At 35.6% G+C, this 20479-nt stretch overlaps 1 protein-coding gene and 1 long non-coding RNA gene across 3 annotated transcripts in view; one reads left to right on the forward strand and one right to left on the reverse strand.

The window, feature by feature from the left end:
* LOC126922848 (F-box only protein 43-like) overlaps positions 1-20479 on the forward strand; it is a 53833-nt gene that overhangs the window by 3851 nt on the left and 29503 nt on the right. The window contains exon 2 of one of the 2 annotated variants that reach the window (XM_050735794.1): positions 13238-13806. The exons of the other annotated variant lie outside the window; for it this stretch is intronic. Within the exon in view, the coding sequence (XP_050591751.1) occupies positions 13238-13270 (33 nt within the window). The 3' untranslated portion in view covers positions 13271-13806. Of the gene's footprint in view, positions 1-13237; positions 13807-20479 lie in introns of those variants that run through there. 2 annotated transcript variants of the gene reach the window in all.
* Positions 15284-17139, reverse strand: LOC126922867 (uncharacterized). The gene is made up of 3 exons (XR_007712968.1): positions 15956-17139; positions 15632-15885; positions 15284-15453 (listed from the first exon to the last, which is right to left on the reverse strand). It is a non-coding gene; the product is annotated as an uncharacterized LOC126922867 (long non-coding RNA).

Genomic DNA, 20479 nt, shown 5'->3' on the forward strand with positions numbered 1-20479 from the left:
CTCGAGTAATTGCCGGATGTTTACACATTTTCCATGTTACGTAACCAGGACTCTTTTTGCTTGTTGCTGAATTATCTTTGAGGCGATTTGATTCTAGGGGAAAGCAAGCCACGCGCGAACTCGTTTCCCTTCATTCATGGTCAAGCATATTAATGGTAACGCGTCTACTGTGTAAACCGGTGTTGCGCTGCGCTGGTAGGTACGGCAACTACCTGCCGTTAATGCCGTTTGCACCTTCAGCTTTCGTCGGTGTGCGTTTCTTCTCGCGTTAAATCGCGATAGTAGTAGATTAAGCAGATTAAGGAGAGTAGGCGACCGCTTTGTTATCGCGGTGCGAGTAACAAAAGCTCTTCGGCATGGCATGCGGCACTCGAAGGTCTTTTGTTGCACGCATCGCGATAATAAAGTATTCGTCAATCTCTTTATTAAACGAATTAGCATTGCATCCCGCGAATTAATCTCATACAATCTTTCTGAACGATCATCGTCCTGGCTTCGCTTTAATTTAGTAAATCTTCGCGGTGTGAAATTTTCCCACTATCATCGTAATAGGCGTTTGAAATGCTACAACATTTACCTCTTGTCGATATCCTGTTGCGATCCAAATTTATAGGATAAATATACGTACAATGGCGAATAAAAGAATCGACGCAGGCCAGATTTCCTCGTACTCGTAAAATTCTTAATTTCTCTGACAAATTCTCCTTACTGAATTACTTTTAATGCACATTTTCCTAATATAAACGTAATTCGTTGAGAAATTATTAATATCGCGAGATATTATTACAGACGATATCTTGCAACTTTATTTGCTGGCCGATCGATTTTCTAACGATACAAACGATCGGTTTATCGCTTTTCAAAAGCGTGTGATTATCCGGTCAGTGATTTCCCTCGATTTTCACTATTTCACTGCAATCTTTCCATTTTCTTAGTATATACTTGTTAAATATCGCTATCGCCATTCTTTTGTCTCGCTAATCCTTTATTGGCCGTTGCAAAATGCCTACTGTTGTATTAAGAGTTGAGAACGAGGTGCAGTCCACAACGTGTACGACGTGTGACAGGCAACAGACCCCATTGCGCACATATCAGCTATCATTTCGTAAGACGAACAAGCTACATATATATGTACGCGGAGGCCTATCTGCGATAGCGAACCCTTATATCGTAGTACCGTCGAAAGGTAGCCGAAATACAAGCAGTAAATACTTGTAATTAGTTGTAAACAGAATGGAAAAGAATAAGAAAGATAGAATCAGCCGAGTCTCTGAGACTCGATTTCGGTAGCGGAGGGTTGAAACGAAACTTGCGGTTAAAATGAATTCTTCGATAAGTAATGTGAAATATCTATTTTGAAAGATTTGATTAGATCATAAATGGATTGAAAATTCCAGTGCGTTCATGGGAAATTTAAGGCTGTAGAAATGCATAGAACGCATACATGCATGTACATAATATTGTACGTAATATACAAAGATCCGTAAAATATCCGGAAGAAAGCACTCGTCGTGTTCAAACGTTACGTTAGAAGTAATTTTCAAATAATTATTCTCGGCAACGAGATTTCGTTGTGATACAAACGTGGTGTTGTGACGATGTTGTGATATCATCGGAAGTTTCGATATCGGTTGAAAAATACGAGGGGAACAAATAAATAACGTTTATTTTATTTGATGCGCGAGGTAGCAAGTTAATCTATCGGGGCCTAATCTATTTTACATAATTGACACGAAACTGGTGCTACCGCGGCCCCCTTCTAAGCGATCTCGATCTCACCGCGAACCCGGGGTATAAATATAATTCGCGCTTTCTTGGGGGTAGCGCGTGTTAACATTTTCATGCGAATATACACGAGGTCGTTTAATGTTCCCCAATAAAGTGAGTCGTGCGGCCGATATATCACAGGGCAGAGACTCTTTTCCTTCTGCATCAAAGACGCAACGAATCTTTGCCTTTGGAGGGCAAGCCGCCGTTAGCCCTCGGGCAAAAACCGGCCGCAGAGAACAATGCGAATATATTACAGTATTCGATGCTAAAACAAAGAGCCGAGCTGCTCTTTTCTTTGTCTTTTACGAGGGTTACATCGAGACGCGACACGCTAAACCATCCCGTGGTTAACCGAGATCGTTCCACGAAAATCGTCGCCTAAAAATTTTGCCTGTAAACCGCTTCCTCGAACGCTTCTGTCAGTTATGCGTCCGATGCGTTGGAAAGATATTTGTACGATAAAAAATCTTGACTATCACATGCCATTATACCATTAGTAAGAACAAAGTTTAGAAATTCGATTGGTCGAACATCGTGCGTTTTGATTAGTTGGCACAATGAACGTTCTATCGAGTATATAAAATGGGATTATCGATGGGTCAGCCAACTTTGCAGCCCCTGTTGTTCAGAATACGTATTTCAAAATATTAACAGAGAAATCGAGAAACGTACAAAGTTTCAATAATTTCTCAGTTTAATTTTCCACTTTCAATAGTGTGTACGGCGTATATATATTTACCTCAAAAATTCAATTCCACTACAAAAAATTGATTAATCATTCCTCTTTCATACGTATGTATGTATGTATTTCTTTTGGACTTGCCAACATACTTACCAATTTTCTTCTTTCTTTTCTTCTTTTTTCCTTTCTTTCTTGGCTAAGCCATTTTTCGCTTTCTAATTAGTTTTTCTGTTTATCGATAACATAACTGTCGTTATTACAATATATTTCGAAACAACGAATCAAATTCAAATCTTATTAGTACACTACTGTATACGTAATTACGATGTTGTCTCGTCTCGTCTAACATACACGATAGATTCGTAAAAATGTTCTATCCGATGTTGGCGTAGAGATAGAGGTAACGGGTTACTTACACATTAAACGTACCGGATATCAAATTAAATTTCAAGTTCTTTCTTAAAATCTAGTAAACGGCGCGAAACAATAAAATCAATTGGTCTCGCCTAACAGTTGGATTAACATTATTATTCCTTATATATCGATATACATATATATCGTTTCAGTTTGCTTCAACCTCAGACAACCTCGAAAGATACCATAGAAATTTCTTTCCGCGGTAAGAAATTGTCATCAATCCGTGCATGGTTTAAGGTGCACAGCAGGGTTTAAGAGTTACTTTCTTTTGCCCTCATTTTCGTAAGGATTCGTTATTTTTTAACCGAACCATCGTGAGAGTTTTGCACAGCGTGCAAAGTGTAAAGCTGTACCGTGGAAAGACTCTCGTTGCGACTTTCGCTTTCGTTCTCCCTCGTTTCCTCTCGTCTCGAATTCAAGAGGACAAGAGCTTCATTGTCCACCCTCGAAGATACGTTAGATGGTTGCAGGAAAACGTGCAACTTGAATAATTGCTTGCTCGACGGTTGATCCGTTCTGGTCGGTAAGCAATGCAGCGGCTTGAAATAATGGTTTCCTTAAAGTACAGTTCTAGGGAAAAGAAGGAAAGAAGGAAGGAAGGAAGGAATTGTTCCATAATTAGCAACGGCTAGCGAGGGTCGTTGAGTGGTCGTATAAGTTAACAGTTGGTGCGGCCGGTTTCCTGTCGCAAGGAAGTTTCCTTCCAGTTTCTTTTTCCGGTGGGTGCTTTGAAATTTTAATCGATGACACCGCGTTTTAACCGGACCTAACGGATTTTGTCCGAATCTCTCCACTTTTCCCTTCAAACGAAATCGATCACAGAGAGTTGATGACAAAATTGCGCGCGATACAATTTAAAGAATTTTGAATGCAGTGCAATTACAAGATATATATTTCAGATATCCAAAATATAGTGCATACTTTCTATAACGTTTTGTAGTAAAACAATTTTCTATCGATGTTCTGCTATTTTAATTATATTCTCAAAAATGTGAATTTGCATAAAAATTCGCATCTTACTAATTAGTTATCAGCGTTATAATAAACGTGCTGAATACTTGAATAAATACAACGACGTACGAGTACTTTTTGTAGCCATTGGTAAGCGTGAAGGAAACTTTGCGGGAATTGGCTGAAACCGTTGGTTATATTTTTGAAATTTTTAGCTGCTGTGCAACGGTGCTGCAGCAGCATTATCACGTGCACATATTGACCCAGTAGTACCGAGCACCTGGCCAGGTGTATCCTTCGTTTCTCGATGCTTCATGAAGCGTAAAGCGGTCTGGCAACGGACGAAGAAAGAGACCTCTTTGTACGAAATCGAGCAAAATGGAAATCGTGATTGGGTTTCGAGCGTCTTAGTTTTTGCGCATTTACAGAAAATGATTGCGACCCAACAACGATTGCGAGCGTACATCTCCTCGCCTCTTTAGCTGACTCCGTAACGATATGAATTTTTATAAATATCCACCATCTATTTACTACGATCGTAGGCCATTGACACTTGCCACTCGGTGGCGAATAAAAATTCTTCAGACAACCGTTGTAATTTATCCTTGGATATACGTTTCGTTTCAATTAGAAACGTTATTGCGCGACCAGTCTCGTTCCGTAACTGCCGTGCTAATTAACGTTTGTCGTTGACGCGCGATCTTGCGAATTAGTTTAATTAACCGATACGTCGGCTATATTCCACCAAAGATGAACTTTCTAAACGACGAGACAATATCTTTTGACTTTACTTAACGACAATTACGCGTAAAAACGACCGACATTAGCTTAATAGTATTTTTATTCGTTGTTGCAAGCAAACATTCTGCTTTATTCGATGGTAAGTATATATATATATATATATATATATATATAGTCGCCGAGTTGATACGTTTTTGGCGAAGGTATCTAATTTAATTGTTGTTCGTATCAGTAATGTAAATTACATCGAGCCGAGTTCAGACAAATTAATTTCTACAAAATTTGCGTACCTCCTTGGTTCGCTAATAACGAAGAAGTAATACAAAGAAATAATTATGCATTCATGAAATTCAAGAAGGATACACATTTGTAAGCGAGACGTAAGCACCATCCGACACGCCGCACCGTTCCTGCAACCCAATGAAACTTCTATCGTTTACAGAAAGGATAAGTTACGTTAGACGGTTAAAAGGGATTCGCGGAATCCGCAAAGTATTCCTTGAAAACGGCAGACAAGTTTACACTCTATGTATATTCACGATTCGATAACGTAACTCTGTTCAACTACGATGGGAAAATGTCACCCTTTATAATAACTAGTTACTAGCTATGTTATGTACAGCGTCGACAGTGGCGTGCAAAAGTTTCTGACACTGGCCACAGTGAATTTTTTACTTTATGTTCGAAAAGCGTTATATCAAGTATCAGAGTCACAGGTATAATAGAATAGAATAGAACAGAATAAAATTGAGTAGAATGAAAATAAATTCAATTGAAAATAAAACATTATTATTACGTAATGTTACCTCACTTTGTATCTGTGTATCTTTATGAGTGGAAATCCAAGTTGTCAAAAATTCTGATTGTACGCCTTTAAGCACTGATTTTAATATTTTCTTTCTTTCTTTCTTTCTTTCTTTCTTTCTTTCTTTCTTTCTTTTTTTTTTGCAATCCTTTACATATATCATTTTTTGCCTTTTGAACAAATTGAAATTAAGTAAAGGCACAAAACGCGGCTAAATTTAAGGACGCTGATTACTAGACTGCGGATATTTGTGTAAATTCATATTTTTATGAATATTATTGTATACACGAAACCTAGGTACGGATTTATTTCACCCATTAAATATTACAACATATACTACACTAACTTTTGCATATTGTATGCATTCTATGCGTTTCGTTTCATCCTTGAATTTCGTATAAACGCATAAAAATACGCAGCCTACTAGTTACAACGGCCAAGCTATATCGAAATATAATTAAAAAAAAAAAAAAAAAAAAAAAAAAAGAAAAGAATTTAAAAACACTAATTGTAAGGCTAAATCCATAAACTAAATCATGTAATTGTGGTAAGCCTATACGTTAAGAATCGACTAACAAAAACTGACGAAAAATAATTGTAAAATGTCAAATCATCGGGAAACTTTGTCGTTTTTGCGAAATCTCCCAATTAAAAGGTGAGTAAAGAAAAAAGGATCCATTGAATGGTCCGTGGTCGGCAGTCGTGTGGTCGAAAGATCGATCGCTATCGGCATTGTGATCTCGGTCTCTGTTCTTTCGAGCAGGTTTCTCGGTGTTGGCGCGCCTATACGTACGTATGTACGCAGAATGTAGAATGTGGTAGAGTTCTGAGCGTTAAGGGGTGACGCAGGGCTGCACACAGGGCGGCTGCTGCTGCTGGTATGCGTATAACGAGCAGCAGCAACGGGCGAGCTCTCTGGTCCCACGATTCGCGGAGCGAGAGCCGCGCAAAAAGGCCCCAGGAATGCCTCAATACCTCGATGAACGCGTTAAATCGCGCGGGGAGCTATCGACTGAACGCTTGTTTCCAATCTACCCCCTTTGTCGTTTTCAAATACGGATTTCTGTCAAAGGAGCTCGCGCTATAACCCGTTTCCGAAAATTTTAAGAGATCTCTCTCTCTCTCTCTCTCTCTCTCTCTCTCTCTCTCTCTCTACCTGCAGTGGCTCGCGAAAATATCCCAACGTTTATCACAGGATGTTTTTATGAACCTCGTCGCTCTAGTTCTTAACGGAGAAACCTGAGTTTAGAGTTTATCAAGTTCAGTATTATCGTGTAGAAGTAAGACCCGAAGGAACCAAATATTCGTTGCGTTCCATTGGTTAATTAATTTATGTATTGGTAATATAAATAAATAAGTTATCGATTGCTTAATTACTTTTTTCCTTCTTTTCTATTAGTTAAGAGTTAGAACAGTTAAGAACCGATGCGATAAGGTATACATCGTGATTATAGCAATGAAATATGAAAATTGAAATCCAAAAATATACGTATGTATGTATATAGAGGTTATATGACGTTTATTGCAAGCATACAGTTAGTGATAAATTAATACAAATATGTACAGCATAAATAGCGTCATATATCTTAGTAATGCGTACAACGAGTAATTAATTAACTGTTCGAATGCTTTGACGATGTTTGCAAATTCATATTTATTTTCATTATATTTTCAGATCTGTTTTAAATTTTACCAATATCATCGTGAATCGTTTCTCGTTTCTCGTTTCTCGTTTCTCGTTTCTCGTTTCTCGTTTCTCGTTTCTCGTTACAGCGACAACGAAATTTCAAAATGTTTATATATGATATTTCGATAACAAATTCCTGGGAGTGTTCGTATCTTGTTGCTGTCAGAAGTGAAAGCGAAAGAAAATTTTTTTTTTAAAAATAAGTAGTGGCAAAGACAGTGACTTACAATTATGTAACTACAAGAGCCACTATAATAAAATATACGATAGAATATCCAATGTGCATTCAAATCTAGGATTATCTAACTCATTATTAACAGATGATACATGTATACTATGTACGGCATTATAAAGTATTACAACTAATCGAGTAGGCCGTTTCTATATCTCTACAAAGCAGAACTTTACTTAACAAGTAAAAGGCAGAAAGGATTTTCAATATTTGAATGTATTCCTGAAAAATGAATACGAATATTCGTGTTCTAACTTTTCATGGGTGACGGATTCGCCGTTTACAATCCAACCAGGAAGATAGTTAACGTTAAAGCAATGCCGAAGGCAAAATAACGTTTTATCAGCTTCACATCTGAGTTGCAATTTGGTGCGAGCAGCAATTATAGGGCGCCGACCTCTCTCTCGTGGTTTCGGGTTTCCGAGAACAAATTTCGGAAAAAGGAAGAAAAAAAAAAGAAGGAAAAAGAAAGAACATGTCTGGAGCTCGATAAATGCAGTAAATTGCATGGGGAGGCACCTGCAGTTGATTGCTTTCGGTTCACTGACGCAAACCCATGCGGCAAGAAGTTTATAAAGATGCTACAAGTTTAAAAAAATTATTTATTTGATATTAACTAGTTGTTGCATACAGAGAGCTAGTTATTCTGTAAACTGGAAATTTTTATTTTCCAATTTAGTACTTCGTTATTTTAAAACCATGACACATGTGCGATAAATTTATTTTATAGAAAGTTTCTCTGGGAAAAACTGTTTTCCGACTATTAGTACTAAAAACACACTTGCTCTCGTGTTTTTTGCAAAGAAGATGGAAAGCGCTGCAAAATTAGAAGCAGTTTCGTTGAAAACAAGCGATATTTATCTTTTAGTTACCTGATACCATAGCTAAAACATAGCTAAAATACAACGTTACTTGGAAGCAATCGGGACCGTTAACAGATGAAATATGTGACCAAGATCATGTCAGATTTATAACATTCTACATATATTATAACCCAATATTCTGCGCATTAAAAGCAAATTAACTAAAGTCAGTACATAGTGTGGCAGTTCTATAAAAAAGAAAAAAGAAAAAAGAAAAAAGAAAAAAGAAAAAAGAAAAAAGAAAAAAAATCTTAAGCAATTCTTTTTCTAAATTAGTTAATGTCTGGTTTCAGCCAACAAGTACAATAGTTCCTTCATAATTCAGTTGTTTTTAATATCTAAAATTGCGCACGGGCGTGTGTTTCATGAGAAACATTTCACGAGACATGAGAAAAGTCATAGTAATTATAGATAATTTTCTAAATAGACATCTAATTCGTTTATATCAATTTTGTTGTTGCAAAAATTTTTCTTACTTAATAATATGATTTATTCTTTTTAATCATCTATAACGTACATCCATCGATACCTACTATTTTCCATTAAACCATCTCCTAATATTGAAAGAAAACATTGTGACAGTACAAATTGATGTGAGAGGATTGTTAGCAAAATGATTGAAAGATGTAGACGGTTTACAAAACTTGCAGCAATTCTTAAATCGAGACGACAGATGTCTCGGTGTCTGCAGCATAATCACGTTGAAAAAATATGACAAGACGGCACCTGCCAGTGATAAATTGTAATTCTGCAGGCATTTAAGTAAGCAACTCGAGTTAGTCACAGTGAAGCTTTGCACTTATAATATAACCATTTGTTCGAGGAATTTAAGCTCTTAATTTTCTTTTGTAAATGTTTCGTAAATAGAATCGTAGTATTTTAAAAAGCGATTTATCAAACATGAACGAAAATTGATTTTGAAAATATGTCATATATCGCTTCCCTGTGTTAAAATTACGAACTTTATTATCGTTGCGTTAAAACGTTTTCAAAGTAAAACAACTATAGCGATAAATAAAGATATTGGCACACGTTAGATTTTCTTTTCACGTTAGAATTTCTCGATACTGTATAAATCTGTAAGATATAATTGTCGAGCATGTAATCCTTATCGTAATTCATTACTGTTAAGTATCGGTATGAATAGACTCTACAATGAATAAATTCTTCTCGGTTTAGAAAAGAAAATTAAAAGGATAAAAGCAGAATGAAAAATGTTAGAAATATAGATGATTAAAATAGGCGATTGATAATAGGGTGAAGGTAAGATAGGAGGATAGGTATACTTACATACTACATATTGCATGTGCGCACCACGTGGCTCTCGATTCGCATCAGTTATGTCTTTTCCGGCCGACACCAGGTATTCTCCTCGTTCTCGTCGCGTTGGTCAACCACGACCTTTCTCCTTCCAGTATCACCTGCGGCACCCTCGCTTCTTTAATCGAAACTAACGACACAGTTGTGTCCATCCTTCCGGCATTTCTATAACTTATTCACTATCTTCGTTCTCATCGAACGAACAACATTCGTCTCCCTTCTCCTTTCTTCTTTCTTCTTTCTTCTTTCTTCTTTTCTCAAAATACAATGTTAAAGCTTGTGGGTGGTATTTTAGGTTCGATTAGGTTTATAAAATTTTTGTTAAATAAATATTGAATGTTTAGTTCGAATAACGAATATTAATGAAAGTTAAATACATAATGCGAAACTTATTTTTTAGTTTTTATTCGATTAATTACGAATTCTTGTTTCTCGCAAACAAGAACGTTGATTTGATCAACGATCTTCGCAAGGATAGCAAATTTGACTACATTACGAAATTGCGAATCAAATAAAAAATGCCTGAATTAAGGTGTATTTATAATTACGTAGATCAATAACATTAACATGGTTACAAGCGAAGGTGTGATTTAATGGTTAAATAGTGTTGATCCAGTGTTGATCGTTACGAATAAACGACGAGCAATTGTCTTTTTTATATCTTAAGCGTTACCGCTTATGTATCTGTACTGTATATCTGCTACTGCTTATCGAATTAATCGTACGGTTTAATGATTCGAAGAAAGTAAATAGCGTATATCAACATTATGCAACCGAAGCAATGGGAAAAGTGAGAAAAGATCGTAACGAGAGACACAGCCTGGCCCAAGGGTCGACAACTTCCGGCGGAGATACGAATTGAGTCCCTACTCTAATCTCTGAGGATTTTATCTCGCGCAGTAACAAGCAGAGATCGTGTACGTTACTGTTGGAACCCTTTAATCCTTCTGTGAACAGATAATATCAACTGCAACGTCAGGATAATTCCACATAAAACGAACGCTTATAAATTTACCGCACATTTCTGCAAACATCCTTTCGCAAAGTTTCTGCGCACCGTTACACCGCAACTAATATTTATTCAATGTTTCGCACTGGCTACGTTTGCTAAATACTTGATACATGATACATGTAAATTTTAATACCAAACGATGAAATTATAACATCAAACGAAAAGAAGTCAATTTCAAAAATGTCAAGAATTCAGTTCAAGTCAAATGTCCATTTCAAAATATTTAACTTTTCAAACAAACAAATAACGCGAAAGTAATACTCTGTAGAATTTGAAGCATCATTTTGAAAGGACGAAATCATATTTTATCGTAAATTGAAATATGGCGCAAACGAAAGCTTTGATTGTTTGAATAATTACAAATACGATTGATTGTTTGAATAATAACTTTGTTTGTGCAATAATTATTTCCGTCTATATAGAGCCATGCTTAGTTCGATACCGTGCCTACATGTTAAATGTAAATGTAAATGTAAATGTAAATTAAATTAAATTATTGTACAAGTTAATTTAGAATGTTCTATAATAGCTTGAATGTAATTTTTTTTTTTTTTTATATAAATAGCGTAGAAGCATATAGAAATGATCCGTTTATTAAAATCAGTCGATAAAACACAGTTGATCAAAGTTTATCGTAGTCGGGTTCAGGGTAAAAATAGCGATAGAGACCAATGGTTGAATCCGAGTACGGCTGTGCTCGTAGATTTTTCTTCTTAGCTTCTCTCGCCATTCGTTATTCTTGACAGCGTTGAAGAGAATTTGAGAGAAGAGAAAGAAAATCAATAACGATTCGAGAATGAAAGAAGGAGAAAAGTATTGGGCTGTAAGCTGTAAGCACTCGGGGGTAAAAGAGCGGGGCGGGGAGAAGATAGGGACGCAGGAATGTACGGTACAACAGCTGCCCCTATCCCTATGGGTTTGCTTTTGAAACCCCGGCGACGCGACAGTGTCTGACGAAAGATAGTAATCCAATATGCTGCGAGAGAACGAAAGAGAAAGAGAAATGCAGCTGCACTATATATTCCATTCAAATAAATTTTACGTAACCAATTGCACGTACGATTATGTATATATTTTGTTATTTTGCATCTGCTTGTTACTTGGCCGATATGATTAGAGATTGGCTTCGATGTGTCTTTCATGCTTACTCAAACAGTACATACTTTCTATATTTATGAATTAGTTGAGGAGATAATTGCATACAAATATCTTTTCAGCATATAATCAAAATTTCAGAATGTTAGAAATTGCTTAATAATCGTAACGTTAAGTTATTTGGAAAGGCGATACGGCGATGCAAGAAAATCTTGCAATATGTAAGAAATTTATCTTTTCCTTCTGTCTTTCCTTTTTTCTTTCTTTTTTTTCTTTTTCTTTTTCTTTTTCTTTTTCCTTTTAAGTCAAAACGTAGAACATTAGCGATAAGATTTAAATCGAGGATATTGTCTTTAGCATATATGTACAAGATATTTATCGATAGCTACTGATTGATGAAGAACTGTGAAATGGTTGATGATAGGAAAAGAAATATACAGATATCTTCTTATCCTTTTTTCGCGCGAAATAGAAATTTCTTTTCTTTTAAATTTTTCGAGGCTATGTTAAAATCACTTTATATCTTTTAAGTAGAATTTGCACAATCTGCAATAAAAGGCAAGTTTTCTATGATGAAGATGTACAAGAACTAATTCATCTTAACAGCTCGTCTTATTTATTTCCACAAGTCTTTCTTTTTTACATTGGTAGCACCGTGGAAAATTTTATGTCATTGTCATTGTTCGTTTACGCGTAACCTCTCGTCTTGTAATTTTAAAAAGCCGCTCTTGGCGATCTTTAACGTGCTGAATTTCGTTGAGCGAAGACTCCGCGTCAAATTTTGTCTTTGGAACGAAATTTACGGCAATGAGGGCATATCACGAACAAGGATATTCGAATGGTAGAAAATGTTCAAAGAAAGCAGAGAACGCATCCGAGATAAGGATCGATTTGGAAGACTTTTCATTGCGAGAGGTGAGCGACGCTTGAACGAAGTCAATGAATGAAGTTAGAACTCGATGATCGACGACTGCCAATTAAAGATAGTGGCAAACGTATTGGAATATAATTCGGTTCCTACTAGTCGATCTTGAAACGCGATTTCGATTTCGCACCATGATAATACTTTCTCGCTCACGTATCCCCTAACATATCCCGTTGGGTTCGTGAATTTTTGGCTAAAGATTCGACGAATACCATTCCGCAAGATCCGTATTCATTATCTGATACGGCTCCGTGTGACCTTCTCTTATTTCCCCGGCAATAAAATTATTGCTTCGTGGATCCCTTCGTTTTGAGTTTGAAGGCTATATCTCTAGTCTATAAAAAGTGGTTCGCGGATTGGTAAAAACATTGGCACAAGCGTATTATAGCGGGAAGCGGGCCAAAATAAATTTCGATGAATAAATTCATAGTTTATATTTTATCAGACCCAGTGACCACTTCTCGATCACATGGACTTGTTTGAATTCACGAATTCTGACTGTTAAGTGAAACAAGTTTCACAGGTGACAGATGCAGTATGAAATCTACGAAGTTTCTTTTAAATCTAATATAAAAATAGATTGAAGATAAAGTAGATCTTTAAGCAAAAGAGTTTCTATGTTCACGATGGCAATTCAAAATTATTATTCGTAAATAATATTACTCGTGAAACGAAGCATCGATGGTTATCATTTAACAGCGAATCGTTCAATTTTTATTATTTGTTGTGTGTAATAGAGACAGCCCAACCGAGGATTAAAGTGGTGGTAAGAGAGGCTCAACAGGATGCGAGAAAGATAGTAAAGAACAGAGCATGAAAGAGAACATAAAGAGAGAAACCTCCCCTACTTAGAATGATAAACCTTCGCTGGTGGAGAGCGGCAACTCGCAGCTGTGTTCAAAAAATGTTTTTGTCCACCGTTTTCTCCTTCTCTCTTCTTTTGCATCGTTACTCGCCTGCTCCTCGCCTTTGCATATACGCAGCCTTCTGAAGAAACTATCTAATTTACTAACGTTTATTACATCTTAAATAGTCAACGATAATATTGAAATAATAAATTTATATATATATTATTTAAAGAATTTTATTTTAATTAAAAGTTCAACGAGATATGTGAATGCACTACAAAGTACATACATTTTTTTTTTATATCTATACGCAGTCTTATGGAGGAGAGATTTTTGATCTGTTTAATCTGTTTAAGGTCATTATAAAAACCTCATTATTCGATATATCTATTATATAATATACAATAGATGTGCATATTCATTGTATTTAAAATAGTAAATGACAATGTTTACATTAATTTATAGAAATATCTAAATAAAAAATTTATATTTCAGATAATGAATTTAAGCAAAGAAATTTTGTGTAAATTATATTATTCAAAGATTATCTTATAACCTGTACACTGTAGGTTTACTATATACAATTCCCTGGACGGATTTCAACAATGCAGAATGCCTGGTGCGTTTCGTTTTGCTCGACGCACACGTGCGTACGCATACATATCTGCGCGGTAAATAGCGGAAGTGCCTTGCAGATGACGAATCAATTTAAGATGAAACTGACACTACGTTTGCTTATTCGCAAGAGGATAGAAACATAATATGCCTAATTTTCTATTATATATTCGAGTTAATTCAAAGGTTATACAGAATTACGATATTTACTGTTCGATAAGGTATAATGGGGCTTGCCTCCTTCGCTATGTCTAGTTATTTCAGTCGAATCGATAGATTGTATTATGTTTCTTATCTCTAAAAACTCAAAAAATAAGCTCATTCGTGCTTCGTTCATCTGCATTATTCGTTGTGTGTTCTTGATAAATAATACCAACCGCATCTACCATGTAACTACAAATATTAAAAAAAGCGATAACCGCATTAGCTAATGATATTAGTACATGAGGTGATAGATATGTGGACCGTAGATAACGAGAGGTAGTCAGATTATCTTTCTGCAGTAGGAACAATTAGGTTAAAAGACGTGACTCTTCGCCCTTTCGAAATAAAACAGGAAAAGATACTTTATTCTTATTCGGGAAAATTTCAAAATTTGTCGATACAAATGTAAATTTACAGAGTGGTGGAAATTTCTCCTGTCTTAAAATTCATTATACAAAGAAATTTATTCTATTTTTTTTTTTTTTTTTTTTTATGGGTACAGAGGTACCTCTGTAATGAAGACACAACATAGATAAATTGTTTCTGCTATAATAAATTGTTCGATAAACTGCACGATATATATTTGTTTGCAGTATTGTTTGCAGTACATTATTGCAGATATGTATATCGGAAACATCTCGTTTTAATATTAACAGCGATGTCAAACGGTAAATGGGAATATAAAGTAATCAAACGTTATGTTGGGAAAAGCAAAATATCAAAAAGGAAATACAAACTTTTGCTTTAAAGAATCTAAATGACAAATCATAGATAATCGTTGTTACCTCTGTGATTTGATATTGTTATCAGTACGCAACATCTTGGACGCTTCGCGCGTCGTTCGAAATTTCACGTTTCTATTGTAAGAAAACGAAAGACTCGTGTGAGAACATCTATATCTATGTATCTGACCTAGTAGATGGGAGAAACTGGTCGATTTAGCACGCACGAATGGATTAGCATCCGGATCGCTATACGCTATACGCGCGCGCGCGCGTGTTTGTGTGTGTGTATGTGTGTGTGTGTGTGTGTGTGTGTACACGACAACGACGACACACACACACACACACACACACACACACACACACACACACACACACACACACACACACACACACTGTGCACCGTGTTGTTCTATCGGTCGTTGCTTTTACTAGTTCGATCATTTTGCTGGTCTCTGACGTCACTAACCATATGATTGCTGAGTCATATGGTCCTAAGAACCCTTTGCATCCTGGACCAGCCAAGAACCTTGATTCATGCCTTTCTTGTTAACCCTTCGATTTCTAACAGGAGAAAAGCGAGAGTTGGGTTATGGAAGAAATCGTTGAGCTTCCTAAACAAAAGTCCCTACGTTTTTACTTTCTTTATATGTGTACATATCTGTTTCTCTTCTTTGAGAAATGAAGTTAGGAATTGAGTTTCTTTAGTTTTTATAACTTTGGATGTGTAAAAAGAACGAACCTTTAAATTGTAGCTTATGTGCGGATTATTAATTAGAAGATTTTTACAACTTAGGTTCCTATTTATCCGAGAAACCAGGTTTTCTTAGAATTGTTCTCGTAATGATCTGGTAAATGATGAATCTTAATCGAGTTGATATTTAAACATTCAACATTTTCCAGTACAATTCAACATTTTAACAATATATTGTAATAAAATAATTATAATAGTTGCACAGATACGCGTGTAACGATGTAGGCGCGCTTTCATACAGCCTAAAAAAATGTAATATCAGCTTTGTTATGCTATTTCACGTATTAATATTATTACGACTCTAGCATGTACCATTTATCCATATTCTCTTCTCCATTTAACAAACTGCTGTGACTTCTTCTTTCTCCTTTGAATCCCGAAAATGATATTTGCACACATCTAAGCCTTTGAACTCTAAATTGATTTTTCCAGTCCTCTTTGGGTAGCAGCATACGTTTGCTTTTGCGAATTCCAAACTTGCATTTTTTTTATGGCAACAAGCTAATAACGGTTGTTGCTACAGTTCTATAAATCCGTTCACTTTCCCTCTATCTCATTGTTTTTGCTCGACTTATTCAAGATTTATTATTAAAAATAAACTCTTTGATATATTTGCCAGATTAATATTGCATGTTTTAACGATAATTAATAAAAAATGTAAGAAATCTTAGATCTTTTATTTAGTCTTATTTAATAAATGAACTATCTAATGTTATTTCAAAATTACAATATTAACATAATTTGCAATATAAACACAATTGTGCATATCTACATATATTTCTTTCGTTTTGTGCACTTTACTCTCCAAACATGTTTAACAATTATTTCAACGTTTAATCGTTGTAATTCTCTATCCTCCGTCTATATTTTTGTGCTCTTTAGTCAACGCAGACCAGCATCGACATGTATTCCCGTTGCCTTTCTCGTTTCGTAGCTTATTTCCTTGGTCATTTGTCCCGTTCATCTTTTTCGCAGTTTTTCCTGGTTTTCTCTACGGAGTCCTTTGTAACTACATGTACAGACATACGTAGCACTCTTGTTCTTCCGTTTCTTTATTCTCTGTTATCCTCTCTTTCCTTGCCCGTATCCTTTTCCTCCAAAAGAGATTCTGTCAGCCGTTCTTTCTGCGTCCGTTTATATTTCTATCCTCTTCAGATGGTTGCTCGTATCCTCTCACTCCCTCGCTTCGGAGTGTTTCGTCCTCCTCCCTCAATCACCTCTCTGTTTCGTTGGCATGCTTTCCGTCCTCTCCAGTCTCGTGTATGGACGGGCCTCTGGCAAGCCTTAAGAGCGAAAGAGAGAACGGTCCTTGTTGCTATGCAGCGGACGACAGGGTGATCCGCGCGAGGGAAAGAGAGAAGGAAACCGAAACGACCAGGAGGGCGACCGCTATGATTATTATTCGCAGGCCGAATAACCAGTGCGACCCTCCGGGGAAGGAGCCGCGTACTTGGCCGTGTTCGTTGGCTGCTCGGCCACTTTTTTACTACCTCTCATTCTCTCCCCAAGCTTCTCCCCCATGCCTCTCTCTCTCTCTCTCTCTCTCTCTCTCTCTCTTTCTCTCTCTTTTTCTTCCTTCTATCACTCAGTTATCGGTTGCAAATGTGTGGTCTCTTATATGTATAAGTACATAGGTACACAAGATTGGGAGCACTGAAATCGCGCGCTCTTCGATCAACTCGCTGACAATTTTTTTTTCAATTTCTCTCTTTATGTGTTATGTGTTATTTATGTGTTACATATATATACACACATATTATAATTTAACAATTAATAACAATTGTTGAAACTTCTTATTGAAAATTTGGATATACTTGCTATACATACTTTATACGTCCAGGTTTCTTAATATGTATCTCTCAAATTTATTGTAAACGTGTTATTTATTTTTTCAAATAATAGTTAATGGTTCTTCCGTTTCAAACATATACATAGCTATATCATAAAACATTATCGAATGTGTTGTTGTTTAAATAGGTGAATAGTCTTAAATAAAAATTTAAGAAATAGCTTTTCACAGGTTTATTTGTTAAATTATACAGAGCCAAAAAGAATAAAACGATAACTATCGAGTATGCTATTATGATGATCCCAAAAATATGCATATGTATATAGTGTATGGTTTATTGCGTGCAACATTTTTCATGTTACAAAAGAAGCGCTATCCTCAACTATAACATATTGAGCTGAGCGCGCGACTTCGTGTATACAAAATATATACATACATACATACATACATACATACATACATACATACATACATACATACATACATATATATATATATATATATATATAATGTCACTAAAGAGTGAGGTTTTGATCCTGGCGATAGAAAGGTAGAGATAGAAAAAAAACAGACAGAAGCTTTGAGTTTGAGAATTCGCACACCGACCGACCAAGCTAGACACCAGGGCCCCTGATGACGTAATGTTGTTTACTTTTAAGCCTTCCCTTGGCAACAGGTCGCTTTCCGCGGGTTCGAGATGAAAGGATCGTCGCAGGGAGAGAGAGAGAGAGAGAGAGACAGAGAGAGAAAGAAAAAAAACGATATCGTTGTTAATCGTCACCAAGGAACGCGAACAGAATATAATTAATGTGTATATGTATTTATAACAAAATGAAAATTGAAATTTTGTTATTCAATTAGTAAAATTCTACGGATATGCCAGAATACAATAATACATATAAATACGTGCCAATTCTACTATTTTACATTAGTGAAGAATAAATATTTAAGTTGACGTATGTATCTATAAAGATCGGGAATAACATGTTTCAGTACGAACAGTATAATTATAGTAAATAACATAACGATTTGTAAATAGGATGTAGAAAAAAGGCGTGTAAAACGTTGACGTTCGTTTTGAAAAATTAAGCGCCTAGTACTGATGCGTATTTCTATGCTGACGAAAGGTTCTATAAAAAGGCACGATTCCAGAAGTGAAAGTTCATTATGCGAACTTGCATCGCGAAGAAATTTAAATTCGACCGAAAAATGTTTTTTAGCTTTTCCTTCAACGTTTATTTTATTGACACGCTGCTAAAAAACACTTTGACCCTTTAACCGAAAATATCATTTACATCGCAATATTGTAAAATGATTTTACGCGTTAACATGTACATATATCTATAGCGATACGTACAAAACACGTTTCACTTGGATTCCGGTCGTTATCCTTGAGCGCAACTTTTTTGTGTCATTTACACCAGGAAATTTTCTTGAACTTTTTCAAGTGATACGAGTGCCTTGAACTTAACAAATTTCGTATGTTTCTTGAATATGTGCAAGAAAATGCCTTTTTATGATCTAGGAATAGGAAAATACCTATATAATTGAATATTTAAAGCTTGCTGGACGGAAAGTGATGCTATTATACGACCGGTTTTATCGGAAAGAGTATATCTTCTCCGTAAGAGCGATTAACGTTCCAGCGGATATCCGTGAGTCTATAAACCGATTTCTCACGAGCTCCGGTCAGCTATTCGCGTCTCTCGGATTCCAAACTCCTCCTCTACGCCTTCGGTCTTGCACGACCTAGACAACACGCGGCAAACAACTCCGTGTGTAGGATAGAATGTGCTTTGAACGTCCTTGACTTCTCCGCTTCGGTAAACCGATGTGTAGTGGATGCACCGTTGCAACGGTGTTGTTGCCTCGTTTTCCGTTACAGTTTTTGATTAATTCAATAGCACGATCTCATGCTATATCTATTTAAATCTGTTTCTCTCAAGAACTTAAAACGCGGAGAAGCGGAAAATAGAACCGCGTTTACATTTTTTATGCTTCTATATCATATTATTTATGCCTTCCATTTAATTCTTGTAGTTTTTAATATATAGATACATGTATATCACCGATCAAAAGTACATGGATACTTGCTTACTTTTGATTTAATTTAATTACAAAGTCACAAGTAAAGATCAGGCGTTGATGAGTAACGATTTTGTATTATTATTTTATTATTACACGATAAAATTGCTTTTAAGTAATTAATAAATCTGCAAGAGTTAAAATAAGTTATGGCATCATTTTTTGATCAAATTTATTAAATTTTTAAAATCAAATTCATTTATGAAACATTTTGGGAAAGTAATTTGTCCTTGAGTTCCTCAAACTATCTACATATGTATGCAATGTATTTTGTGAGCGTGCGTGTGTGCGTGCGTGCGTGCGTGCGTGCGTGTGTGTGTAGTTTCTATGTATCATACAGATTGGGTAAAGGAGATTTATACCGTGATTGATTCAAGCAAAAATATTTGGGAACCATTACATCGATGAATCAGATTTCACATTTGAATATACTGTTGGTCAATTTTCAGAGAAATAATTAAAATGTATAATGTGTTCATGCATTACGTCATTCGTTAATTACACATTATTGGACTTAACAATAACAATAAGACAGAGAATTAAATGATGTAATCTTGTTAGGAGGGATTACGCTAAAGTTTGCCATTATTATTCACAACTTAAAAATTCTGTTCAACAAATTCTGAACGTAAATATGCTTAAATGTTTAAGTATGAAAAATAACACGAATCAAAATATAAATACGTTAATCGTAGAACAGTATTGCGCGAGTTCATTGTCACGAAATTTTAAATTTGTCTATCGAAATGAAAGGCAATTTAGAATTGTTAGTTTTAAGAGTTCAGCCTGTTAATTTGATTTAATTCCACTTGGTTCTATACTAATGTTACAATTTTATAATCATATTTTTTAAAATGGCTTCTTGACATTCTCTTTGTAAACAATCCCAGTTTTATCGATAGTAATGTAATTAATATTTTGTTAGAGTGCTCGTCTCTTTTGTCGAACTTGATTATTCGAAA

This window comes from Bombus affinis, chromosome 12, assembly GCF_024516045.1.
Source record: "Bombus affinis isolate iyBomAffi1 chromosome 12, iyBomAffi1.2, whole genome shotgun sequence".
Lineage (NCBI taxonomy): Eukaryota > Metazoa > Arthropoda > Insecta > Hymenoptera > Apidae > Bombus > Bombus affinis.